Raw genomic sequence first — 26,875 nt, forward strand, 5'->3', positions numbered from 1 at the left:
AAAAATGCCATCATGTGAGTTTAATTCTAGAAGGTGCCATGGCACAAATACACGCTGAAGATTCAACCCTCCCCCACTGCATTTGCTGATATGAAAACACAGCCCTATGGCAGACACACGCTGTGCAACCTGTTACCAATGTGTAGCAGCCACACTGAGCAGTTTATGGCTTTACGCTGCAAATACGAGACTGTGAACTACTCATTCCCCCTCCCACCTGGTACCGGCCAGAACTAGTACAGAAAGCATGCAATTCTTTGTTCTATTAAAGTGATATATAGGGGCACCGATCTGGGCTAGAGATATGAAAATGATATATTCCGGAGGTCCATCGATAGATCTATAACCCACTGAAACCGCTAGAAGCTAAACCCAACGAATGCAAAGTGCTGGTTTCTCTGTAAGTGGTTCAGGTAATTACTCCATGTTTACACTTTAAAAAATCCCCATGAGGTGTGGCACATCATACGAGATTCATACAGCGAGCTAGGCATAAAAATAGTTGCCATTGCTCCAAGTTTCAGCCTCTAAGTGAGGTCACCACAGGGAGAGTGTCTGGGTTTTGGGCTGTGAGACAGCAGTCTTGCAGTGTCTTTCGTCCGGGCTCTAGCTGCTGTGCAGATGTGTGATATGCATCTAGATGTAACCCATCCTCCTCAGCACACGGCCATCCATGATGATGCAATGATATAACGACCTGTAAGTGTTCTTTTCAATTTTATTCCCTTTTTTTTTTTTTTTGTCTAGTCACCTTCCACGACAGCATAGGAGGATGTCTCAATACCTTAATGGGGGACAGGAAGAACAAAGAGGTTAAAAACCCCTCCCACCTCCCATTAGCCAGTGTCTTTCCTGTCCCCCATGGGGCATGGAGAGGTTCCAGGTATGCTGTGTGGCCAGCGACGGCAGTGTACCTTAGCTGATAGTGCAGCCGGGCAGTGGTGGTCGTGGGCTCTGCCTTCCTCCTCCGTTCTGCTCCCGTCTCCCCTTCGGGTGGTTTCTGGGACCGTTTCTGGCCCACCTGAGCCCTTTTGCGGGGGTAAAATGGGCCAGTGATCCCCCTTCCTGGATGCCTCCCTGTGCCCTCCGGCGTCTCCCCCCTCCTGTGCACGCCGTTCAGTGACCCGGAAGTCGCGTCATAGGTACGTGTCACTTCCGGGTCCTGCGTTCCAGCGTGAAACGCGTACCTCTTCCAGTCTAAGCCCTGAGCGGGTCCTGGATGCCGAGCAGCGTGCTAAGCACGCAGAAGAGTCTGACGCCTGCTGCGGACCTTGGAGGGGGAGGCATCTTGCCCTGCTGATAGGCAGTGTTTATAGGCTATATAAACCTGCCAGAAGACGTCTCCCAGGTAAGACTGATCCCCTGTGAGCATGGCGAATACGTCCTGCCCTGCGCCTGCAGAGCTCAGTGCTCCCCCTGTATGGGTATTATAAAGCTCACCTACTTGTACTTCCTTTATTTTATGTCTGACAAGTCTACCCATAAAACCTCCACTAGAAGCAAATGTGCCATCTGTAATCTAATGCTGCCCTTGAAATGGGAGAAAAAGCTATGCCAATCTTGTACAGATAAGGTGGTCAGAGCGGAGGACCTTTCTCTAATCGAGGAGATACGTACGCTCGTCAAACAAGAGGTCCAGGCCTCATTAGCCACAGTTACCCCTCCCCCACCACCTCCCTCACCTGGTCCATCACTCCATAAAAAGAGAAAGTTTCAGGTGGAGGACTCTGACTCCGAGTCAGACATCTCTTATGAGTCGTCCTCAGGTAGATGAGAAGAGTCCATACCCCATAGGAACCCGGAGGTTAGGAAATATCTCTTCAGAACATATCGAAGAGTTGGTGAACGCAGTGCGGAGCACTATGGGGCTAGAGGAGGAACCTGTCCTTCAAATCCATACAGGATGAGTTATTGAGTGGCTTAAAAACGTGCAGACAGATCGGTTTTCCCTTACATAAGAGTATTGTGGATATGATCAATCAGGAATGGCAGTTTCTAGAGAAACGGCTAACAACCCCCTCAGACTTCAAGCATAGATTTTCCCTTGATGAAGATCTGATTAAATGGGGTATCCCCAAGGTGGACATTTAAGTGGCCAAAAAGTTCGCACTACCCTTTGAGGACTCCTCCCAGCTGAGAGATTACATGGATAGGAAGATTGAGAGTCTTCTAAGAAAATCATGGGAAACTTCCACTTCTGCTCTCAGGTCTAATATTGCATCCACCTGCGTAGCCAGGTCCCTCTTCCGTTGGTTGGGTGAGTTGGAGAACCCAGTCTCCCAGGGTACCTGTAGAGGAGATCTATTGGGCTCGCTTCCCATGCTCCACAATGCGACTGGATTCCTCGCTGACGCCTCTATGGAGTCAATTTGTATTGCCACCAGATCTTTGGTCCAGGCTTACTCGGCCAGAAGGGCACTCTAGCTCAAGATGTGGAGCGGAGATGTAACCTCAAAAATAAAAGTATGCTCTATTCCCTTTAAGGGTGAGTATGCGTTCGGGCCAGCTCTGGATGAAATCTTGGAGAATGCCAGGGATAGAAAGAAGGCCCTTCCTGAACAAAGACCACCCAGAAAGCGTTTTTTTTTTTGGATGCCTTTGCCCACAAATGGAACTTTCAGCTAGCATATGTCTTCCCTCTGATACGATTGCTTGCAAGGACCCTTCGGAAAATTCGGGACGGCCAGGTACCAACTATCCTGGTAGCCCCAGTATGGCCAAAGAGGAGCTGATTCAATCTTATAGAGCTCCAGGTGGATGGACCGACCTTCTTATGCAGGGTCCTCTTCGTCACCCAAATCCCCGAAGGTTGAACCTGGCTGTCTGGTTACTGAGGCCCAAGTATTTCAAGCTAAGGGACTCTCAGAATCCGTAATCTCTACCTGTCAAAAATCAAGAAAACCTGTTACTAACGCCATCTATAATGAGATATGGAAGAAGTTCTCCTCATGGTGATCCTTTCCACCCAAACATATCTCAAATACTAGACTTTTTGCAAAAGGGGCTGGAATTGGGCCTTAAACCAAGTACACTACAGGTTCAGGTTTCTGCGTTAAGCTCCGTTTTTTGACCAGGATCTAGCCAACCATAGGTGGATAAAAAGATTCATGGTTTCAGCTCTTAGAGCTCATCCCAAAAGACAGGTCTTCGTCCCATCATGGGACTTAAACTTGGTCCTCAAAGGCCTAATGGGCCCTCCATTTGAGTCCCTATCTTTGTGTACTCAGCAGCTCCTCTCATGCAAGGCAGTGTTCTAGGTGGCCATATCTACAGCAAGGTGTGTAGGGGAGTTACAAGCTCTATCCGTCAGAAAACCATACTTAAGCATCAGAGATTACTCCATTATATTTCGTCCGGACCCATCCTTTCTTTCAAAGGTGGTATCAGAGTTTTACCGATCACAGGACATAGTCCTCCCATCCTTCTGCCAAATCCCGGCGAATTCAAAAGGAGAAAAATTCCACACCTTGGATGTCCGATGTATAATCCTACACTACCTGGAACAATCCAAGCTCTTCAGAATTGACCAAAATCTTTGTCCATTTGTCTGGCCGAAACAAAGGCAAGAAGGTAGCAAAAAGTACAATTGCAAACTGGATAAAAAAGGCTATAACTGAAGCTTATCTGGCCCAAAACATGACGGCACTTGCGGGTTTAAAGGCTCACTCTACCAGATCCACCTCGGTCTCCTGGGCTGAAAGGGCTGGCGCATCTACAGAGCAGATATGCAGGGCTGCAACGTGGTCTTCATTACCCCCATTTACCAAGCATTATAGGTTGGACTTCTGATCCAATCGGGATCTAGTCTTTCGCCAAAAAGTGCTCCAGGCTGTGGTCCCCCACTAGTGCAGAATTGGTTGGTATTCCTCCTATGCTGTCGTGGAAGGTGACCAGAGAAAATGGAATCAGACCTACCGGTAAATCGGTTTCTATGAACCTTCCACGATAGCACTAATTCCCTCCCGATACTCTTGGATAATTCTCTAAGAAGTTAAAGGCAACATATGCTATGGTGTTAGTTATAAGTCACTGGCTAATGGGAGGTGGGAGGGGTTTTTAACCTCTTTGTGCTTCCTGTTTCCCATTAAGGTATGGAGACATCCTCCTATGCTGTCGTGGAAGGTTCCTAGAAACCAAATTACCGGTAGGTTTAATTTTATTTTTATTTGTACCTGATTTATCTTCTTTATAATATCTTTTTATACCTCTGTAAACACTGCCTACCTTTTTTGGAGTAAAATATAAAATTACTAGCTTGTCTCTCCGTGCTCTATAACGAACTGTCACGGATCCCTCTCCGTGCTGCCGCTAATTTGTCACGTACCCGCTCTCAGCACGTGACTTGGGGTTGTGCCTGCCAGAGTTAATCTTTCTCCCCACTCTGTCCAGCATTCAGCCTCTGTCCTATGCTGTAATGGGAGCATAAATCACCCACCGACCCAGGCCACACACCCGCTCATACACGCTGCCACCACTCACCGAATACACGGGCGATGAGTCCCGAAAATATTACTACTACTGTCTACCACTCACAAGGCTCACACACCTTAGGCTATGGATTCTTTAGAACATACAAGGTTCAACTGTTAGTTTTATGCTTTAATACAAAAAGTACAGTGCTTACAGTAAAGAAAGATACAAAAATATGGTAATAAAAAGATATACAACTATGCAAAACAGTATAAAATAGGAGAAAACTTACAGAAATAGCTAACTGGTAGTCTGCTTCTGCTCCGAGGGTAGGATGAATATAGACTGGATCACATCATCTTCCCAGGCTGCCCTCACATGTGAACAATTTTGAATGTATAGAAGCCAAATGTATAGAGTCACCCTGGAGATCAGATTTCTAGACCAGCCCCTCAAGTTGATATTCTGATTGCTTGTTTTTGATTGGACCACAGCCGCGCCCCCAATGAATATATTATTTTCTCTGGGATTCTTTGTGTAAAGCTTCCCACAGATAGTGTCAGGCTGTAATTGACATCTCTCTTCAAAGAGCTAGGAGGTGTCAAATGTCCCCTTTCTTCTTGGTTCCCAGCACGACCCCCTGGGGAGATTGGAGACAGAAGTCTGATGTCTCAGGGAAACACATATTAACACCTGGGTGAGACCTGCAGCATTCAGAACAGATGTTCAATTATTACTAGTCAAACAATAAAACTATATATAGTTCAGTGCACACATATATTTTTATACATATTTCACTACAGTCACGTCCTCTGAGGTGAATTACGCTACTAATCTTGGTTGGCTCCGGAACCCGTTAATTATTATGAAATCGGAGCTGGTGGCAGCGGATTTGTCCTGTGCGTTTGGGAGGCTTTGTAGCAACGGCGGCGTTGTTAATAATTGTTCCTGCCTGAGTGGGAGTAGTTATATCGCCCTCGCTGCAGTGTGCTCAATCGCCAGTACATAGCAGGCAACCTTTCTGGTGACTAATTACCCTAGGTGCAGTACTCTGATTGAGCTGAGGGTAAGGGGGGCATCGGAGAGATACAAGTTCAAAACTGGAAATGGGATATAGATAAATCCCCTTCAGAAGGAACCAGGGGCAACCAAACAACCCTGGTTCGTGACAGATTGGTGGGATTCCTGACATATCCATCATCATCAGTATCTGGTGACTGCCCTTCCCCTCCATCATCAGTATCTAGTGACCGCCCTTCCCCTCCATCATCAGTGTCTGGTGACCACCCGTCTCCTCCATCATCAGTATCTGGTGACCGCCCTTCCCCTCCATCATCAGTATCTGGTGACCACCCATCACCTCCATCATCAGTATCTGGTGACCGCTCGTCCTCTCCATCATCAGTATCTGGTGACCGCTCGTCCTCCATCAGTATCTGGTGACCGCCCGTCCCCTCCATCATCAGTATCTGGTGACCGCCCTTCCCCTCCATCATCAGTATCTGGTGACCGCCCGTCACCTCCATCATCAGTATCTGGTGACCGCCCGTCACCTCCATCATCAGTGTCTGGTGACCGCCCTTCCCCTCCATCATCAGTATCTGGTGACCGCCCTTCCCCCTCCATCATCAGTATCTGGTGACCACCCATCACCTCCATCATCAGTATCTGGTGACCGCTTGTCCTCTCCATCATCAGTATCTGGTGACCGCCAGTCTCCTCCATCATCAGTATCTGGTGACTGCTCGTCCTCTCCATCATCAGTATCTGGTGACCGCTTGTCCTCTCCATCATCAGTATCTGGTGACCGCCAGTCTCCTCCATCATCAGTATCTGGTGACCGCCCGTCTCCTCCATCATCAGTATCTGGTGACCGCCCGTCACCTCCATCATCAGTATCTGGTGACCGCCCGTCCCCTCCATCATCAGTATCTGGTGACCGCCCATCACCTCCATCATCAGTATCTGGTGACCACCCGTCCCTTCCATCATCAGTATCTGGTGACCGCCCGTCTCCTCTGTCATCAGTATCTGGTGACCGCCCGTCTCCTCTGTCATGAGTATCTGGTGACCGCCCGTCTCCTCTGTCATCAGTATCTGGTGACCGCCCGTCTCCTCCGTCATCAGTATCTGGTGACCGCCAGTCTCCTCCATCATCAGTATCTGGTGACCACCCATCACCTCCATCATCAGTATCTGGTGACCGCCCAGCTCCTCCGTCATCAGTATCTGGTGACCGCCCGTCCCCTCCATCATCAGTATCTGGTGACCGCCCGTCACCTCCATCATCAGTATCTGGTGACCGCCCGTCCTCTCCATCATCAGTATCTGGTGAATGCCCATCACCTCCATCATCAGTATCTGGTGAATGCCCGTCCCCTCCATCATCAGAACTCCCCCCAGATCTTCTGTAAAATGAGGCTTGTGCGGATCCTTCTTGTGATCTCAGACAGACAGGATGGGATCTCTCGTTTCTCCCCTCTGCAAATCCCTCCACTGGCTCCCAATTCCCCAACGAATCCAGTTCAAACTACTAAGGGTACCGTCACACTATACCATTTCGATCGCTACGACGGTACGATTCGTGACGTTCCAGCGATATCGTTACGATATCGCTGTGTCTGACACGCAGCAGCGATCAGGGATCCTGCTGAGAATCGTACGTCGTAGCAGATCGTTTAGAACTTTCTTTCATCGCTGGATCTCCCGCTGTCATCGCTAGATCGGTGTGTGTGACACCGATCTAGCGATCTAGCGATGCGATCCAGCGATGCGTTCGCTTGTAACCAGGGTAAACATCGGGTAACTAAGCGCAGGACCGCACTTAGTAACCCGATATTTACCCTGGTTACAAGCGTGAAACTAAAAAAAAACAAACAGCACATACTTACATTCTGGTGTCCGTCAGGTCCCTTGCCGTCTGCTTCCCGCACTGTGACTGCCGGCCGTAAAGTGAAAGCAGAGCACAGCGGCTGTGCTTTCACTTTCACTTTACGGCCGGCAGTCAGTGAGTGCGGGAAGCAGACGGCAAGGGACCTGACGGACACCAGAATGTAAGTATGTGCTGTTTGTTTTTTTTTAGTTTCACGCTTGTAACCAGGGTAAACATCGGGTTACTAAGCGCGGTCCTGCGCTTAGTTACCTGATGTTTACCCTGGTTACCCGGGGACCTCGGCATCGTTGGTCGCTGGAGAGCTGTCTGTGTGACAGCTCCCCAGCGACCACACTACGATTTACCTACGATCACGGCCAGGTCATATCGCTGGTCGTGATCGTAGGTAAATCGTATAGTGTGACGGTACCCTAACACTGACCTACAAAGCCATCCACAACCTGTCCCCTCCCTATATCTCTGAAGTAATCTCCCGATATCTTCCCTCACGTAACCTCCGATCCTCCCAAGACCTCCTACTCTCCTCCACACTTATTCGTTCCTCACCCAACCGCCTCCAAGATTTCTCCTGAATATCCCCCATCCTCTGGAATTCCACGCCTCAACACGTCCGATTATCCACCACCCCCGGATCCTTAAGACGGAACCTGAAAACCCATCTCTTCAGGAAAGCCTATAACCTGCAATAACCATTCTGTCGCCTCAACACTAGCCAAGCTGTCGCCTCACCACCGCCCGAGATCTCGCCTCACCACCGCCCGAGATCTCGCCTCACCATCACCCGAGCTGCCGCCTCCCCAACCACCATAGCTGCCGCCTCCCCAACCACCATAGCTGCCGCCTCACCACCACCCGAGCTGCCGCCTCACCACCACCCAAGTTGCCGCCTCACCAACCACCCGAGCTGCCGCACCCTCGACCTTCTGTCTCTTCCCCATTATCCCATAGAATGTAAAGGTACCGTCACACTGAACGATAATGATAGCGATCCGTGACGTTGCAGCGTCCTGGATAGCGATATCGTTGAGTTTGACAGGCAGCAGCGATCAGGATCCTGCTGTGCCATCGTTGGTCGGAGCAGAAAGTCCAGAACTTTATTTTGTCGCTGGATCTCCGACAGACATCGCTGAATTGGCGTGTGTGACGCCGATTCAGCGATGTCTTCACTGGTAACCAGGGTAAACATCGGGTTACTAAGCGCAGGGCCGCGCTTAGTAACCCGATGTTTGCTCTGGTTACCAGTGTAAATGTAAAAAAAACCAAACACTACATACTCACATTCCGGTGTCTTTCCCCCGGCGCTGTGCTTTCCTGCACTGGCTGTGAGCGCCGGCCAGCCGGAAAGCAGAGCACAATGGTGACGTCACCGCTCTGCTTTCCGGCTGGTGCTCACAGTCAGTGCAGAGAAGCACAGCGCCGGGGGACAGACACCGGAATGTGAGTATGTAGTGTTTGTTTTTTTTTACATTTACACTGGTAACCAGGGCAAACATCGGGTTACTAAGTGCGGCCCTGCGCTTAGTAACCCGATGTTTACCCAGGTTACCAAGGGACCGGCATAGTTGGTCGCTGGAGAGTTGTCTGTGTGACAGCTCTCCAGCGACCACACAACGACGCTGCAGCGATCCGGATCATTGTCTATATCGCTGCAGCGTCGCTTAATGTGACGGTACCTTAAGTCCGCAAGGACAGGGTCCTCTCCCCTCTGTACACTGTAAACCTGTTTACTGTAAGTAACATAGTAACATAGTAACATAGTAACATAGTAACATAGTAACATAGTTAGTAAGGCCGAAAAAAGACATTTGTCCATCCAGTTCAGCCTATATTCCATCATAATAAATACCCAGATCTACGTCCTTCTACAGAACCTAATAATTGTATGATACAGTGATATCTGTAATTTGAAAGTAACCCCTTCTCATGTACAGCACCATGGAACTAATGGTGCTATATAAATAATAATAATGTGAGATCAGATACCAACGCCAGAGGTGGCAGGCGGTCACCGGATACTACTGGGATTATAATTCATGAGAATAGTCTATTAACCCTTCCATGACTGTAATCTGACTGTCTGCAGCACTTCACGTGCTCTGTAACATTTCATAGCCATTGTAGCCTGCCTGGGGCCCCGTGCTGTGTGTCCTCCGGGGCCCGCTGTATGTAGTGACTGTGGCTGTTCTCCGCAGTATTTGGCATGGTCCCGTTCCTGAACTCCATCCTGGGCACGATGCTCCCGATGTTGGGGATGGTAAAGCAGGACCCCGTGAAGGCCGTCTTCTGTGTTGGTGAGTAACGTGGGGTGACATGCGTGTGGCGTATGCAGGATGCACAGGAGCTCCCGACCCTGCACGGGTGTATATACATGAAAGTGATGGGTGGGGGTCTCCCCGGGTGGGTGCTTTACTTCTCACTTCCTTTTCTGCACACTGGAGCTGTGCATCCGTGACGTTCAGGACACGACAAGCAGCTGGCGCTGCGCTCAAGCAACTTGCTGTTATTATTGGGCAAATAGTGTGTAGGACCCTGGTTCTGTGATTGGGTCATTAATCCACTGCCGTCGGTCCAGAGCCCTGCGAGCATCTAACCAGGAACCGCCGCCATGATGGCGAGAGATGTATATTGATCTAACTGCGAGAGAAGTGCTGCGTAAGTGTGCATCATCTGCCTGCCCCTCCACGGACACTCTCGCTGGTCACTCCCCAGCTGCACACCTCTCAGGCTCTGGCACACTGTCCACCATTAAATGTCTATTTTCTCCCTAACACGAGACTGTTCGACTGCCTGACCGGTGAGGACACGGGCCGCCTCTGGACGCACAGGCCGCCTCTGGACGCACGGGCCGCCTATGGACACGCAGCCCGCCGGGTGCATCTCACCCGGACCTGATTTTACCGCGCACAAAAATGAAACAAAAAGTAACCAAAAATACTGTGTCCCAAAGTATTAGGAATAAAATCTACAGCTCGTTTCACAAAAACAGAGTCGTCGTACTGCTCGGTGGTGAGAAGGAAAAGCGCAGCCCTTCCATATAAACCGAGTACAATAGCGCAAACTTCTCATGGTCTCCTTAAAAAAACAGTTTCAGATTGATTATTGATTATTTTTTGAGCTTTCTAGTAAAAAATTACTGTAAAGTCCCATGTCCCAGTAAAACTACCACTTTTCCCAAACAAGAAGCCTCATACAACAGCATTGTTTTGTGTCGGGTCCTTCCTGAAACGTTAGTAAAAGTTTAATGATTTACATGTACCCAACATGACGCTACTGACAAATACAGCTGAAAACAGCGAAACTGCCCCGTATGACTCACACCGAAGTCATACGTTCTGTCCCTAGGAGCTTGTGAGAAATGAAAACCAAACGGGCCGTGATGTGTGACGCTCGGGCCATGGGGTGTGGCCGTGACATGTGACGCTCGAGCCATGGGGTGTGGCCGTGACATGTGACGCTCGAGCCATGGGGTGTGGCCGTGACATGTGACGCTCGAGCCATGGGGTGTGGCCGTGACATGTGACGCTCGAGCCATGGGGTGTGGCCGTGACATGTGACGCTCGGGCCATGGGGTGTGGCTGTGACGTGTGACGCTCGGGCCATGGGGTGTGGCCGTGACATGTGACGCTCGGGCCATGGGGTGTGGCCGTGTCGTGTGACGATTGAGCCATGGGGTGTGGCCGTGATGTGTGACACTCGGGCCATGGGGTGTGGCCGTGACGTGTGACGCTCGGGCCATGGGGTGTGGCCGTGTCGTGTGACGATTGAGCCATGGGGTGTGGCCGTGACGAGTGACGCTCGGGCTGTGACGTGTGATGCTCGAGCCATGGGGTGTGGCTGTGACGCTTGGGCCATGGGGTGTGGCCGTGACGTGTGACGCTCGAGCCATGGTGTGTGGCCGTGACATGTGACGCTCGAGCCATGGGGTGTGGCCGTGTCATGTGACGCTCGGGCCATGGGGTGTGGCCGTGACATGTGACGCTCGAGCCATGGGGTGTGGCCGTGACATGTGACGCTCGGGCCATGGGGTGTGGCCGTGACATGTGACGCTCGAGCCATGGGGTGTGGCTGTGACGCTTGGGCCATGGGATGTGGCCGTGACGTGTGACGCTCGAGCCATGGGGTGTGGCTGTGACGTGTGACGCTTGGGCCATGGGGTGTGGCCGTGACTTGTGATGCTCGAGCCATGGGGTGTGGCTGTGACGCTCGGAACATGGGATGTGGCTGTGACGCTTGGGCCATGGGGTGTGGCTGTGACGTGTGATGCTCAGGCCGTGACATGTAACGCTCGAGCCATTGGGTGTGGCCGTGATGTTTGACGCTTGGGCCATGGGGTGTGGCCGTGACGTATGACGCTCGAGCCATGGGGTGTGGCCGTGATGTGTGACACACAGGCCCTGACATGTGACGCTCGAGCAATGGGGTGTGGCCGTGATGTTCGGGCCATGGGGTGTGGCCATGATGTGTGCTGCTTGGGCCATGGGGTGTGGCCGTGACGTGTGACACTCGGGCCATGGGGTGTGGCCGTGATGTGTGACACTCGGGCCATGGGGTGTGGCCGTGACGTGTGACACTTGGGCCATGGGGTATGGCCGTGATGTGTGACGCTTGGACCATGGGGTGTGGCGCTGACGCACGGGCTGTGACGTGTGACGCTCGAGCCATGGGGTGTGGCCGTGACGTGTGACGCTCGGGCCATAGGGTGTGGCCGTGACGTGTGACGCTCGGGCCATGGGGTGTGGCCGTGTCGTGTGAAGATTGAGCCATGGGGTGTGGCCGTGATGTGTGACACTCGGGCCATGGGGTGTGGCCGTGACGTGTGACGCTCGGGCCATGGGGTGTGGCCGTGTCGTGTGACGATTGAGCCATGGGGTGTGTGTTGTGAATTCTGTGGCAGAGCTCCCTCCTGTGGTCACAAGTGGTACTTCGGCTGATTCTCTCTGTGAGCTTCTGTTGGTGGAGGGAAGTGGTACTGCAGCTTCTGAGTTTCCTCCCTCAGGTGATCTGGTGAGGTCGTTAGGTGCTTCTCTACTTAACTCCACCTAATGCTTTGATCCTGGCTTCCTGTCAATGTTCCAGTGTTGGACTTGCTTTTCCCTGGATCATTCCTGTGGCCTGCTGCTCTGCATAGCTAAGTTCTTCTTTGCTATTTGTTTGCTATTTTTTCTGTCCAGCTTGTCCAATTTGTTGCTGGAAGCTCTGGGACGCAAAGGGTGTACCTCCGTGCCGTTGGTTCGGTACGGAGGGTCTTTTTGCCCCCTTTGCGTGGTTTTCTTTAGGGTTTTGTGTAGACCGCAAAGTTACCTTTTCTATCCTCGATCTGTTAAGAAAGTCGGGCCTCACTTTGCTGAATCTATTTCATCTCTACGTTTGTCTTTTCATCTTAACTCACAGTCATTATATGTGGGGGGCTGCCTTTTCCTTTGGGGTATTTCTCTGAGGCAAGGTAGGCTTATTTTCTATCTTCAGGCTAGCTAGTTTCTCAGGCTGTGACGAGTTGCATAGGCAGAGTTAGGCGCAATCCACGGCTGCCTCTAGTGTTGTTTGGAGAGGATTAGGGATTGCGGTCTGCAGAGTTCCCACGTCTCAGAGCTCGTTCTATGATTTTGGGTTATTGTCATATCACTGTATGTGCTCTGACCGCTATGTCCATTGTAGTACTGAATTGCCTTTCATAACAGGTGTGGCCGTGACGTCTGACGCTCGGGCTGTGACGTGTGATGCTCGAGCCATGGGGTGTGGCCATGACGTGTGAGGCTCGAGCCATGGGGTGTGGCCTTGACGTGTGACGCTTGGGCCTTGGGGTGTGGCCGTGATGTGTGACGCTCAGGCCGTGACATGTGACGCTCGGGCCATGGGGTGTGGCCGTGACGTGTGACGCTCGAGCCATGGGGTGTGGCCGTGATGTGTGGTGCTTGGGGTGTGATGCTAGGGCTGTGACGTGTGGCGCTCGGGCCATGGGCTGTGACGTGTGACACTCGGGCCATGGGGTGTGGCCGTGACGTGTGACACTCGGGCCATGGGGTGTGGCCGTGACGTGTGACACTCGGGCCATGGGGTGTGGCGGTGACGTGTGACGCTCGGGCCATGGGGTTTGGCCGTGACGTGTGACGCTCGAGCCATGGGGTGTGGCCGTGACGTGTGACGCTCGGGCCATGGGGTGTGGCCATGACGTGTGACGCTCGGGCCATGGGGTGTGGCCGTGACGTGTGACGCTCGGGCCATGGGGTGTGGCCGTGACGTGTGACGCTCGGGCCATGGGTTGTGGCCGTGACGTGGGGTGCTTGTTCCATGGGGTGTGGCGCTCGAGCCACGGGGTGTGGCTGTGACGTGGGGCGCTTGGGCCATGGGGTGTGGCCGTGACGTGGGGTGCTTGTTCCATGGGGTGTGGCGCTCGAGCCACGGGGTGTGGCTGTGACGTGGGGCGCTTGGGCCATGGGGTGTGGCCGTGACGTGGGGTGCTTGTTCCATGGGGTGTGGCTGTGACGTGGGGCGCTTGGGCCATGGGGTGTGGCACTTGGGCCATGGGGTGTGGCCGTGACGTGGGGCGCTTGGGCCATGGGGTGTGGCCGTGACGTGGGGTGCTTGTTCCATGGGGTGTGGCGCTCGAGCCACGGGGTGTGGCTGTGACGTGGGGCGCTTGGGCCATGGGGTGTGGCCGTGATGTGGGGTGCTTGTTCCATGGGGTGTGGCTGTGACGTGGGGCGCTTGGGCCATGGGGTGTGGCGCTTGGGCCATGAGGTGTGGCCGTGACGTGGGGCACTCGGGCCATGGGCCGTGATGTGGGGTCATGACGTGAGGCTTAAAAGGGTTTTCTCGACCTCTTCCATGTAACATTGTGAAGTGCATGAAAAAATTCAATTTGCAATTTCCCTTTTAATAAAAATCGTCTGACTTCTAATAAAACTCGGGAACTGTTATGCTCCCATTCACTTCCCGTTGCCTCAGTTACCAGCCACCTCCTGAGGCATTCAGCGGTGGACGGTCTCCTAAGCGCAGAGTGCAGCGCTCGCGTGCTTCTCGTTATAAAGCCTGTAACCGCGGCCCTTCTCAGCTCTGCAGCATTTCAGTGAGAGTATTCTGGAATACCTGGCTAATCTGGACAAGGCCCCGGACCCCACCGTGAGGAAAGACACGTTCTCCGGTGACCTGTACAGCGCCCATGATGTCCTGTTCAATAACTGGCTGCAGAACCGCGAGTCCAAGGTGAGAGCGCGCAGGCCGAGCTCCGCTGCATCTGCGCACCCACTGTGTGCTCAACCTCCCCCAATTATTGCTCCTGGGGGCTGCCCTCCACCTACTAAACGGCTCCACTGTCCCTATGACCCACTGCTTTTCCCCCATGTGGCCCTCTGCAGGTGCGGCTCGCAGTGGTTGAGGCTCTCGGTCCAATGAGTCACTTACTTCCCAATGAGAAGCTGGAGGAACAACTGTCTCGCCTGCTCCCGGGCATCCTATCCCTCTACAAGAAGAACGTGGAGCCGTACTATGTGACCAAGGTGAGAGTGGCGCTCACTGTGCTGCCCCCCTGTTCTCTCTCTGTGCGCCGGCCCCCTCCTTCCCTTGGTTGTCTCTGTGCATCGGCCCCCTCCTTTTCCCCGGCTCTCTCTGTGCATCGGCCCCTTCCTTTTCCCCGGCTCTCTCTGTGCATCGGCCCCTTCCTTTTCCCCGGCTCTCTCTGTGCATCGGCCCCCTCCTTGTCCCCAGTTCTCTCTGTGCGCCGGCCCCCTCCTTCCCTTGGTTGTCTCTGTGCATCGGCCCCCTCCTTTTCCCCGGCTCTCTCTGTGCATCGGCCCCCTCCTTTTCCCCGGCTCTCTCTGTGCGCCGGCCCCCTCCTTTTCCCCGGCTCTCTCTGTGCATCGGCCCCCTCCTTGTCCCCAGTTCTCTCTGTGCATCGGCCCCCTCCTTGTCCCCGGCTCTCTCTGTGCGCCGGCCCCCTCCTTTTCCCCGGCTCTCTCTGTGCGCCGGCCCCCTCCTTGTCACCGGCTCTCTCTGTGCATCGGCCCCTTCCTTTTCCCCGGCTCTCTCTGTGCATCGGCCCCTTCCTTTTCCCTGGCTCTCTCTGTGCGCCGGCCCCCTCCTTGTCCCCAGTTCTCTCTGTGCGCCGGCCCCCTCCTTTTCCCCGGCTCTCTCTGTGCGCCGGCCCCCTCCTTGTCCCCGGCTCTCTCTGTGCGCCGGCCCCCACCTTCGACCGGCTCTCTCTGTGCGCCGGCCCCCTCCTTGTCCCCAGTTCTCTCTGTGCGCCGGCCCCCTCCTTTTCCCCGACTCTCTCTGTGCGCCGGCCCCCTCCTTGTCCCCGGCTCTCTCTGTGCGCCGGCCCCCTCCTTCGACCGGCTCTCTCTGTGCGCCGGCCCCCTCCTTCAACCGGCTCTCTCTGTGCGCCGGCCCCCACCTTCGACCGGCTCTCTCTGTGCGCCGGCCCCCTCCTTCGACCGGCTCTCTCTCTGTGCGCCAACCCCCTTTTTCGACCAGCTCTTTCTGTTCTCCGGCTCCCTCCTTCCCTCACCTCTCTCTGTGCGCCAACCTCCCCCCTCCTTCGACCGGCTCTCTATGTGCGCCGACCAGCTCTTTCTGTGCGCCGGCTCCCTACTTCCCCCACCTCTCTCTGTGCGCCAGCCCCTTCTATGATGGTTCTCTTCTTGCAGAGTCTGTGTCAGATCCTGGAGAGCGCGGTGGGTAATGAGAGTCGTACTCTGGAGCCTCAGATAGAGTCTGTGCTGTCAGTGCTGCACAACCAGGTGAGGTGACGGCCGCCCTCCGACCTGTGCTGTGCGATCCACTAGTCATGGAGGAGGGAAAGGGAGCAGCTAAGTAGTCGCAGGAGCGCAGTGTGAAGGCATCCTTAGTCTCGGATTTGTTTACCAGTTAAAGCTGCGCTTACATGGATCCTCTGGGGCGGTTCCCCCCAGCCTGCCTGCTTGGGTCTTCTGGGGTGGTGCCCCCCAGCCTGCCTGCCTGGCTCCTCTGGGGCGGTGCCCCCCAGCCTGCCTGGGTCCTCTGGGGGGCGGTGCCTCCCAGCCTGCCTGGGTCTTCTGGGGGCGGTGCCCCCCAGCCTGCCTGGGTCCTCTGGGGCGGTGCCCCCCAGCCTACCTCCATGGGTCCTCTGGGGCGGTGCCCCCAGTCTGCCTGCCTGGGTCCTCTGGGGCGGTGCCCCCCAGCCTACCTCCATGGGTCCTCTGGGGCGGCGCCCCCAGCCTGCCTGCTTGCATGAACCTTCTGGAGTGTGTGGGGGAAAGCAGGACAGGTTGGACGGGTGCGTTCTGGGGCGCAGGAACGAAGCGTGTGCTGTGTAGGTGAAATGTTGACTCCTCCATGTTGTCTGCAGATCTGCTCCTCCACAGACGCGGCCACACAGATGCTGGTGAGGAATCGGAACGAGGTTCTGCGCTGTTTCACAGTTCTCGGTAAGCGAGGGGATAGTCTGGGTTCGTGGGGTAGAAGAACACTCTTGGTCAATCACTAGGGGTTTGTATTGACTCTTCATTAAAGGGGCAGTTGTAATATTCTCATATGATTGAGGTCAGCGCTGAGGGTTCTGTTCTGCTCCCTCTGTGACTGCACTACCATGTGGCTCCTCAGGGGCGGGGCATGTAAAGTGACCTAATGGACCAACACCATTAAGGGCCCTCCCATCATAAATACCAAAATCCTGTAAACCTGTAGGAACATGAGCCATAAGGAGAAAACTTCAACTCTTTATTACAATGATCAAGACGTATAAAATGTATAAAAACATGTAAAGGAGAGTAACAAACACAGCAAAGGCACACAAAAAGCCATAAAGTACAACCGCCGTTACTGAATAGTAAGAGCAACCTCAATGTCACAATATATTACTCACAAGTGCAGGTATATGGAGGGAGAAATGCCGGCCACAAAATAGGAAAGAAAAGTGAACAAAGTAGAATTAGACCTGTGTGGCAGGGAAGGAGCCCCGACGCGCGTTCCATGTACGGCTTCCTGAGAGGAGGGGAGTGATTCTGTCCCATCACATCTACACACCGTTTTTCCAGTGACCTATAGATACTCGTTGGTATAAGTTTGTCCCGGTATAGAAGTGGTCATTATCATTTGGTGGCTTACCGAGTGATTCCCGGCTGAATCTGCTGCTGATTCATCGGTTATTTTCTCCTCGCTTCTATACAACCTTCTGATAATGGACATGAAATATGTGGATTTTCTATACCAGCATTTTTCGGCCCTGTCCCTTCGTATTTCTCCCTCCATTTACCAGCAGTTGTGAGTGATACGTTGTGACATCGAGGTTCCTGCCGCTCGGTGAGGGACGGCGGTTGTACTTTGTGACTTTACTGTTGTCGTCACTCTCCTTTTTCTACCTCTCCTACGTCTCGATCCTTGTAATAGAGTTGAGGTTTTCTCCCGCTCACCTTCATGTGTCTCGCTGTAACCTCCGTCCTTCCCACAGCCTCGTCCTTTCCCGATAACCTCCTGTCCTTTCTGCTCCCCAAACTGGAGACCAGTAACCCCAAAGTGCGTGTGGGGACCCTGGTAATCCTCAAGCAGGTCATCAACTCTGCAGGTAAGCGGGGGCCGGGGCCACAGGCTTCCCATCTGATGATGATGATGATGATTTGCTCTTATTCTCTGACTAATCTTGGATTTCAGCTTCTGTGATGGAGGTGAAAAAACCGCTGATCCTGACTGCGGTCAGAGCGTCCCTCCAGGACGGCAGCAACCAAGTGAGTGTCCCCGCATCCCTCCAAAACTATTCCCACCATGGGAGTTTGTGCCATGGGCTCACCTGGGGTCCTCCCATTTGTATGTTTCTGTCTGGTGGGCTTGCCTGGGGTCCTCCCTTGTGTGTGGCTCACCCAGGGTGTATGTGTGGTGGCCTCACCCAGAGTCATCCTGTGTGTGTGTATGGGGGCCCCCTGTCTTTTTGCGTCTACCCCCAGGGGTCCTTATTTGGCTTGTCTCTGCCCTGGGGGCCCCTTGCTTGGCTTGTCTCTGCCCTGGGGGCTCCTTGCTTGGCTTGTCTCTGCCCCGGGGGTCCCTTGTTTGGCTTGTCTCTGCCCCGGGAGCCCCTTGTTTAGCTTATCTCTGCCCCGAGGGTCCCTTATTTTGGCTTTTCCCTACCCTGGGGGCCCCTTGTTTGGCTTGTCTCTGCCCCAGGGGTCCGTAGTTTGGCTTGTCTCTGCCCCGGGGGTCCGTTGTTTGGCTTGTCTCTGCCCCGGGGGTCCGTTGTTTGGCTTGTCTCTGCCCCGGGGGTCCGTTGTTTGGCTTGTCTCTGCCCCGGGGGTCCGTTGTTTGGCTTGTCTCTGCCCCGGGGGCCCCTTGTTTAGCTTATCTCTGCCCCAAGGGTACCTTTGGGCTTGTCTCTGCCTCGGGGGCCCCTTGTTTGGCTTGTCTCTGCCCCGGGGGTCCCTTGTTTGGCTTGTCTCTGCCCCGGGGGCCTCTTGTTTGGCTTGTCTCTGCCCCGGGGGCCTCTTGTTTGGCTTGTCTCTGCCCCGGGGGCCTCTTGTTTGGCTTGTCTCTGCCCCGGGGGTCCCTTGTTTGGCTTGTCTCTGCCCCGGGGCCCTCTTGTTTGGCTTGTCTCTGCCCCGGGGGCCTCTTGTTTGGCTTGTCTCTGCTCCGGGAATCCCTTTCTTGGCTTGTCTCTGCCCCGGGGGCCCCTTGTTTGGCATATCTCTGCCCCGGGGGCCCCTTGTTTGGCTTGTCCCTGCCCCGGGGGCCTCTTGTTTGGCTTGTCTCTGCCCCGGGGGCCTCTTGTTTGGCTTGTCTCTGCCCCGGGGGCCCCTTGTTTGGCTTGTCTCTGCCCCGGGGCCTCTTGTTTGGCTTGTCTCTGCCCCGGGGGCCTCTTGTTTGGCTTGTCTCTGCCCCGGGGGCCTCTTGTTTGGCTTGTCTCTGCCCCGGGGGCCTCTTGTTTGGCTTGTCTCTGCCCCGGGGGCCTCTTGTTTGGCTTGTCTCTTCCCCGGGGGCCTCTTGTTTGGCTTGTCTCTGTCCCGGGGCCCCGACACGTCCGGCGGTCTCCTGTACCCTCTCTCTCGGCAGGTGAGGAAGGCGATGGTGCAGCTGATCAGTACCATGGCACATCACGGCTACCTGGAGCAGCCGGGGGGAGAGGTGATGCTGGACTACATCATCCGGCTGTGCTGCGTGTCTGCAGAGAACTCGGTAAGCTGCGGGGGGTGGGAGTAGTAGTACCTGCTGTGTGGGTTCTGCGCCATCACATCCGGAGCTTCCAGCCACGGACCCCTCAGATATTAATGGTCTCCCCTCCGTCATCAGCAGCGGCGGCAGAGCACCGAGCCGGAAGGCGTGACGGAAGAAAGCGTGAGACGGATCAGTATCAACACCCTGTACCTGATCAGCACCACGGTGGAGCGCATGAGCAATGTGAGTCCCCGCCACCGCTGCACATCGCGCTGTTAACCCCTGACATGCTGCCGACATTTTGTTATCTTGTCTTTGATTCTGACTTTAATGCGATTCTTCTACTTGATGTGTGAAACGTGACCCTGTGCCCCGCTAAGACACCCGGTGCTGTGGTGTACTGCATGGCAGGAAGAGGTTAATGCACCAACAGCTTATGGCAGGTGAATAGTTAACACATCGTGTTCCTCTGGCAGATCCTGTGGCCCCACCTGCTGGAGTTTGTGGTCCCTGTACAGTTCACCAACGCCCTGACCCCGCTGTGCAAGAGCCTGGTGCACCTGGGCCAGAAGAAGCAGGAGGAAGGCGTGGAGGAGTTCCTCATCAACTTCAATGTGAACGGTGAGCTCCACCCCCCAATATGTCACCCCTCCTAGGAGCTCCACCCCCCCAATGTCACCCCTCCTAGGAGCTCCACCCCCCAATATGTCACCCCTCCTAGGAGCTCCACCCCCAATATGTCACCCCTCCTAGGAGCTCCACCCCCAATATGTCACCCCTCCTAGGAGCTCCACCTCCCAATATGTCACCCCTCCTAGGAGCTCCACCTCCCAATATGTCACCCCTCCTAGGAGCTCCACCCCCAATATGTCACCCCTCCTAGGAGCTCCACCCCCAATATGTCACCCCTCCTAGGAGCTCCACCCCCCAATATGTCACCCCTCCTAGGAGCTCCACCTCCCAATATGTCACCCCTCCTAGGAGCTCCACCCCCAATATGTCACCCCTCTTAGGAGCTCCACCTCTCAATATGTCACCCCTCCTAGGAGCTCCACCCCCCAATATGTCACCCCTCCTAGGAGCTCCACCCCCCAATATGTCACCCCTCCTAGGAGCTCCACCCCCCAATATGTCACCCCTCCTAGGAGCTCCACCCCCCAATATGTCACCCCTCCTAGGAGCTCCACCCCCCAATATGTCACCCCTCCTAGGAGCTCCACCCCCCAATATGTCACCCCTCCTAGGAGCTCCACCCCCCAATATGTCACCCCTCCTAGGAGCTCCACCTCCCAATATGTCACCCCTCCTAAGAGCTCCACCTCCCAATATGTCACCCCTCCTAGGAGCTCCACCCCCAATATGTCACCCCTCCTAGGAGCTCCACCCCCCAATATGTCACCCCTCCTAGGAGCTCCACCCCCCAATATGTCACCCCTCCTAGGAGCTCCACCCCCCAATAAGTCACCCCTCCTAGGAGCTCCACCCCCAATATGTCACCCCTCCTAGGAGCTCCACCCCCAATATGTCACCCCTCCTAGGAGCTCCACCTCCCAATATGTCACCCCTCCTAGGAGCTCCACCTCCCAATATGTCACCCCTCCTAGGAGCTCCACCCCCAATATGTCACCCCTCCTAGGAGCTCCACCCCCCAATATGTCACCCCTCCTAGGAGCTTCACCCCTTAATATGTCACCCCTCATATGAGCTGTGCCGCCCCCTCCCAATAATGTCACTCCTCTGTAAGGAAAACACACCACACACAAGGGCTGGGGGATACAGATATTCCTCCGCCGTCACCAATCTGTGACAGAGCTTACACAGTCACAGGTCTCTGGCGCCCCCTCTTACCCTCAGGTCAGTCGGTGAACCGCACCTAGGATAAGAATTTGCCGGAGAGGCCGCCCTGTCACATACTGGTTTTCGGGGCTCTCTGCAATGAGGGCGGTAAATGTCTCCAGTCCAAGGCTGTGAATATATATGCCGTATAAGCAAGCAGGTGAGTATGATGTGACAGCTGCTGCTCCCCCGCCGACCCCCTGGGACAATGACTCGAGTATAAGCCGAAAGGGGCACTTTCAGCCTAAAAAAATGGGATGAAAATCTCACCTTATACTGGCGTATATGCGGTGTGTGTATGTATATATATTATAATATATCTTCGTCCGTCACTGCCAGAATCCCCCAATGACTCCAGACCGGTATGTGGCCACCAGTTCCTCGTTAGATACAAGCCCGGTCTGTTAACAAGCTTATATCAGGTCAGAAACCAACCCCAGGTAGCGTATAAGGACGAGCCGAACTCAGACGTGGGAGATCAGGTTTCGAGAAAAAAGAGCAGCCCAAAATTAATTGATATTTTAATTGCCGAAAGCCACACTAGATAATACAAATATATACAGATATTACAGTCAGGAGTACAGATAAAGGGAGGGTACAGGTTTGGGAATAGCAGTTAGCTGTATGTGTCCCATTACCGTGTGTTATAGCATGTGTACCCCAGGGAAGTGCTGAGTCCACAGGTACGTCCTTAGTTCTTGGTCAGCCTCCACACGTGACATGACGTGGCTTCCATGGCAGAACATTGACACTGGCTGAAGGTCTGTAGCTGCTTTTACCCCTTCGCTCGCCTACTCCCATATTTACCACTGCCCCTCTGGGTTGTGCTGAATTCTCCACTTTTGACCTCCTACCTGAAATAATTCCCAATATCTGGGATGGGTCATAACTTTCCAGGGGGAGGTCCAAACAGGATGAGTGATGTCTCAATGGGTTCGATGGGGCTGGACCGATATGGAGAGTCCAAACTTGGGTCGGGGAAATGGTTCTAGAGAGCCAATCTCGATAGCTCAGAATCCAGAACCATGCGGGGGTGCATGCATGAGGCTCCCAGGGTTCTGGTGGTATATTGGACTTAAAGGGAACCTGTCACCCCCAAAATCAAAGATGAGCTAAGCTCACCAGCATCAGGGGTTTTTCTACAGCATTCTGTAATGCATTCTGTAATGCTGTAGATAAGCCCCCGATGTTACCTGAAAGATGAGAAAAAGAGGTTAGATTATACTCACCTAGGGGCAGTCTGGGTCCGGCACCTCCCATCTTCTTACAATGATGTCTTCTTCTTGTCTTCCTGCCGTGGCTCCGGCGCAGGCGTACTTATATTCCCTGTTGAGGGCAGAGCAAAGTACTGCAGTGTGCAGGCGCCGGGAAAGGTCAGAGAGGGGCTTTTGATGCTGTTCCTTTTTTCATTTTATATATATATATATATATATATATATATATATATATATATATATATATATATATATATATATATATATATATATATATATATATATTTATTAATATAATATACCCATATGTGTGTAGGGACATATGTCTAGGGCTATATGTGTGACTAGTGATAATGTAACATCTGTCCTGAAGGCAAGTCGCACCTAGGTGTTAATAGGTACTTCCTTGGGACTAGTAGAGATTCTGTCTCCATATCCCACCAGGACGTCTAGCTAGGGCCGAGAAGAAAAGCAACATTTGGCACCTCCTAGGTCTTGGAGGGGAGACACTAATTGCTGCCTGAGGGAAGGTATCCCTGAGAACCTCTCCACAAGAGAAAATAATATATTCATTGGGGGTGCGGCTGTGGCCCAATCAAACAGGCAGCAGTTATGATATTGGCCTGAGGGGCCGGTCTAGAAACCTGACCTCAGACCAAAGTTATAAATTTAGGCTGCAGACAGAGAATGGGGTTCACATGATGGGGGCAGCCTGAGAAGCTGATGTGTTCCACAACTACATTCACCCCACTCAGGGAGCAGAAAACAAACTAGCAGTTAGATGATTTCTGTAAGTTTTGTTCTGTTTATTTTGACACTGTTTTGCATAAGTTGTATGTCTTTTTTTTTTTTTTTTGATTCAAATAAATTTTTATTAAGAATAACGAGATAAATGACATGTTACATTCTCATTTTCAATACAAAGCTTTTTTCTCCCCCTTCAAACATTCCCCTTCAATCCCACCACCCCCCAACCCCACCCAACAAAGCAGCTCACCTTGCTTAGCACTTCCATCATTAGACCAATATACTATCTAATCCCTCGGCCAATAATATAAGCCACATTTAACATTACCATTAATTAGGAACCTTAATTAACTCTCCCTCTATAATACCCCTATCCCATAGCAATCCACGGAGACCACATTTTATTGAACATTTCGATTTTCCCTCTTTTTTTATAAAACCCCTTTTCCAGTGTCGGCCCTGCTTCACATACTGGAGGAACTCTCCTCTTGACGGCGGTTCTTCCCTAATCCAATTTCGAGCTATTACCTTCCTTGCCATGTATAACAATCTGGCTATAGCTATCTTTAGGTTGTTATCCACTCCAATCTCATCCACACACCCCAACAAGCAGACAACTGGATCCCTTGGTACCGTGCATCCATACGCACCTTCCATACGACTCAAAACTACCACCCAGAAGGCAGCCAGTCTCGGACACGTCCACATCATATGGAGTATATCAGCATCTGTAGATTTACACCTCGGGCATTCAGAATCATCACACACCAGCCTTATATAGCACCATCGGTGACTTATAAACCCTGTGTATCACATAGAGCTGTGACAGTCTATACGGTTCGCTCAGTGACAATCGTGGGACCCATTCCAACACCGACTCCCAAGTCTCGTTATCCATCAGACCCAGATCCCTCTCCCACTTAGCTCTCGCCATTATTGGAAACCCCAATAGGAAAGTGTGCAACAGATCTTTATACAAAGTAGATATGACTCCCCCAGTAGTCCCTTCATTACACACATACTCCAGTACTATATCCCTCTGAATTCCAATACCTCCGTTTCTACTCTGAGCTCCAAAAGCATGCCTCATCCGCAAATACTGAAATTCCCCCACAGTCCCAAGACCAAATTCCGCCTGTAATTGGGAAAATGATTTCAATTCACCTCGCTCAATTATTTGATACACATACTGAATCCCTTTGCCCAGCCATTCTGTCAGTACCCCCAGTGCCTCAAACTCCTGTAAGTTGCTGTTATGCCATAGTGGTGAGAATCTAGTCAAATCCGTGACCCCCCGTATATGTCTCAGCCTACCCCACAGCCTGCGTATCAACAACACAGTCTGGTATAATTTCCCCAGAACCCCCAGGGATCCATCCTCCAAACATTGTACCACTGGCCTTCTTTTTGTCACCACTTCCATCAGCCGCTGTACCGCCCCAGATGACCCTTCATGCGCCCAGCCTTTTAGATGCTGACTCTGGGCTGCAAGAAAATATATTTCAGGGTTAGGCAATGCCAGTCCCCCATCTTCCTTGGGTCGCTGAAGTGTCTCCAGTTTGATACGCGGATGCTGTCTCCCCCATATCAAATTCCTGAACAGAGAGTTAATCTGTCTATATCTCCCGCGTGGTATCCAAACTGGCGCATTATGAAGAATATACAGTATTTTTGGCATCAAAATCATTTTAATAAGATTCACCCTACCTACCACAGATAAATGCAGTTTAAGCCAAGCATCCGCTTTCGCTTTAAGAACACCTAAGATTGGAGTCAGATTTCTATGTATATACTCAGTGACCGGCATAGATACCCATATTCCAAGGTACTTAAATTGGCTAGTCACCTCCAGTCGCCCATCCTCCAGTGGCTCCCCACCATCATCATCCACCTTAAACAAGACAGACTTACTCCAGTTTATCCTAAGTCCCGACACCGATCCGAAACGCTCAATAATCCCAATGGCTCCCTCCAAGGACGTACCCGGGTCAGCCAGAAATAGCAGAATGTCATCCGCATACAACGCCACCCTTTCTTCAATCACCCCATATTTAAACCCAGTCACCTCATCAGACCGTCGAAGCTTAGCAGCCAGTGGTTCCACAGCCAGAGCAAACAAAAGAGGAGAGAGCGGACACCCCTGTCTCGTCCCTCTAGCCAGTTGTATGGTCCGTGATAACTCCCCATTTACCCTAACCCTAGCCATCGGCATCGAGTACATCAGTCGAATCCAGGATATGAACTGCGGTCCAAACCCCATACTCCGGAGCACCTGCCAGAGATATCCCCACTCCACACTATCAAATGCCTTATGGGCGTCTAAAGATGCAATAACTCTCTGGCCACAGTTGTCGGATCTGAGTTGCAAATTCATATACAGCCTTCGTAAGTTGATCGCAGTGGACCGATCAGGCATAAAGCCGGACTGGTCTGAGTGCACCAGGCCGGAAATAACACTTGTCAACCTCATCGCCAACACCTTAGCCAGAAGTTTAACGTCTGTAGTAAGCAAGGAGATTGGCCGATATGAATCCGGCTGTGTCGGGTCCTTCCCCTCCTTAGGAATCACCACTATTATGGCCTCCCGCATAGATGCCGGTAGACGACCGCCACTCCTAGCCTCCTCCAGAAGTACCCTTAATTTAGGGATCAGCACTTCCCCAAAGTTTTTATAAATTTCAGCAGGAAATCCATCTACGCCAGGTGCCTTCCCATTAGCCATAGACTGCAGTGCCCGACCCAACTCCTCCTCCGTGATGGGAGCTTCCAAATCTTCTCTATCTATGTCACTCAGCCTCGGGAGCTCCAACTCCTCAAGGAACGCCACCGTGTCCTCCACCGACCCATCTACCTGAAAGGAATATAGGTCCGCATAAAAATCCACAAAAATGTCCAAAATCTCTGAAGTCTCAGAGACAGCCACACCGCTCCCCGATACCAAAGAATGAACAAAGGAAGTGTTTCTCTGGGCAGAAGCCACCATCGATAGCAAATGACCCACAGATTCGCCCTCCTGGAAAAAAAACAGATTCATGAATTCCCTCTTCCTTTCAGCCTTACCGAGCAATACCTCCTCCAACTGACTCTGAGCTGCCTTTAGCCTCCTCCCAGCTTCCGGAGTACCCGCTATTACCATCTCATCCTCGGCTATCCTCAGCCCTTCAACCGCCAACCTCTCTGTCTCTCTCGATTTCCTCTTACACCTGCTAATATGCCTGAACAGCAGTCCCCTCAAGTACGCCTTCATGGTTTCCCACACAGTAAGAACATCTACACTTCCCTCGTTGATCTCAAAAAATTCCACCAATTCCTTCTTTATCTTTTCCAAGTCCATACTGTGTAGCCAATTAGTGTGAATCTTCCACTCCTTCCTGCTCCCGATCCGTGTCCCCACCGGCCGAAATTCCACCTCAACAGGACTATGGTCTGAAAGAGCCCTAGGCAAATATCTCACCTCCCCTACCATCGTGTCCAGTAAACAGTTACCCAGCGCCAAGTCAATCCTAGACAAAGTACCATGAGCTGGTGAGTAGCATGAGTACGTCCTTTCCCCAATATGTCTAACTCTCCATAAATCAATCATACCTACTTCCCGGACATAGGTCCCAAACGTAGTGGTATGTCCCGCCGTCCTATTCTGGGGGTTTTTGTTTTTGTCTCAAAA

At 52.7% G+C, this 26,875-nt stretch overlaps 1 protein-coding gene across 8 annotated transcripts in view; it reads left to right on the forward strand.

Annotated features, from left to right (window-relative positions):
• MROH1 (maestro heat like repeat family member 1) overlaps positions 1-26,875 on the forward strand; it is a 196,109-nt gene that overhangs the window by 33,375 nt on the left and 135,859 nt on the right. For 5 of the 8 annotated variants that reach the window (XM_069732170.1, XM_069732167.1, XM_069732165.1 and 2 more), the window contains 10 exons: positions 9,496-9,594; positions 14,355-14,506; positions 14,659-14,799; positions 15,946-16,038; positions 16,626-16,704; positions 17,727-17,840; positions 17,927-18,000; positions 19,313-19,435; positions 19,550-19,657; positions 19,891-20,035. In XM_069732170.1, coding sequence (XP_069588271.1) covers positions 9,496-9,594; positions 14,355-14,506; positions 14,659-14,799; positions 15,946-16,038; positions 16,626-16,704; positions 17,727-17,840; positions 17,927-18,000; positions 19,313-19,435; positions 19,550-19,657; positions 19,891-20,035 — 1,128 coding nt within the window. The remainder of the gene's footprint in view (positions 1-9,495; positions 9,595-14,354; positions 14,507-14,658; positions 14,800-15,945; positions 16,039-16,625; positions 16,705-17,726; positions 17,841-17,926; positions 18,001-19,312; positions 19,436-19,549; positions 19,658-19,890; positions 20,036-26,875) is intronic. The other 3 variants (XM_069732168.1, XM_069732172.1, XM_069732171.1) reach the window with 1 other exon arrangement.

Source organism: Ranitomeya imitator, chromosome 6 (assembly GCF_032444005.1).
Source record: "Ranitomeya imitator isolate aRanImi1 chromosome 6, aRanImi1.pri, whole genome shotgun sequence".
Taxonomy (NCBI): Eukaryota; Metazoa; Chordata; class Amphibia; order Anura; family Dendrobatidae; genus Ranitomeya; species Ranitomeya imitator.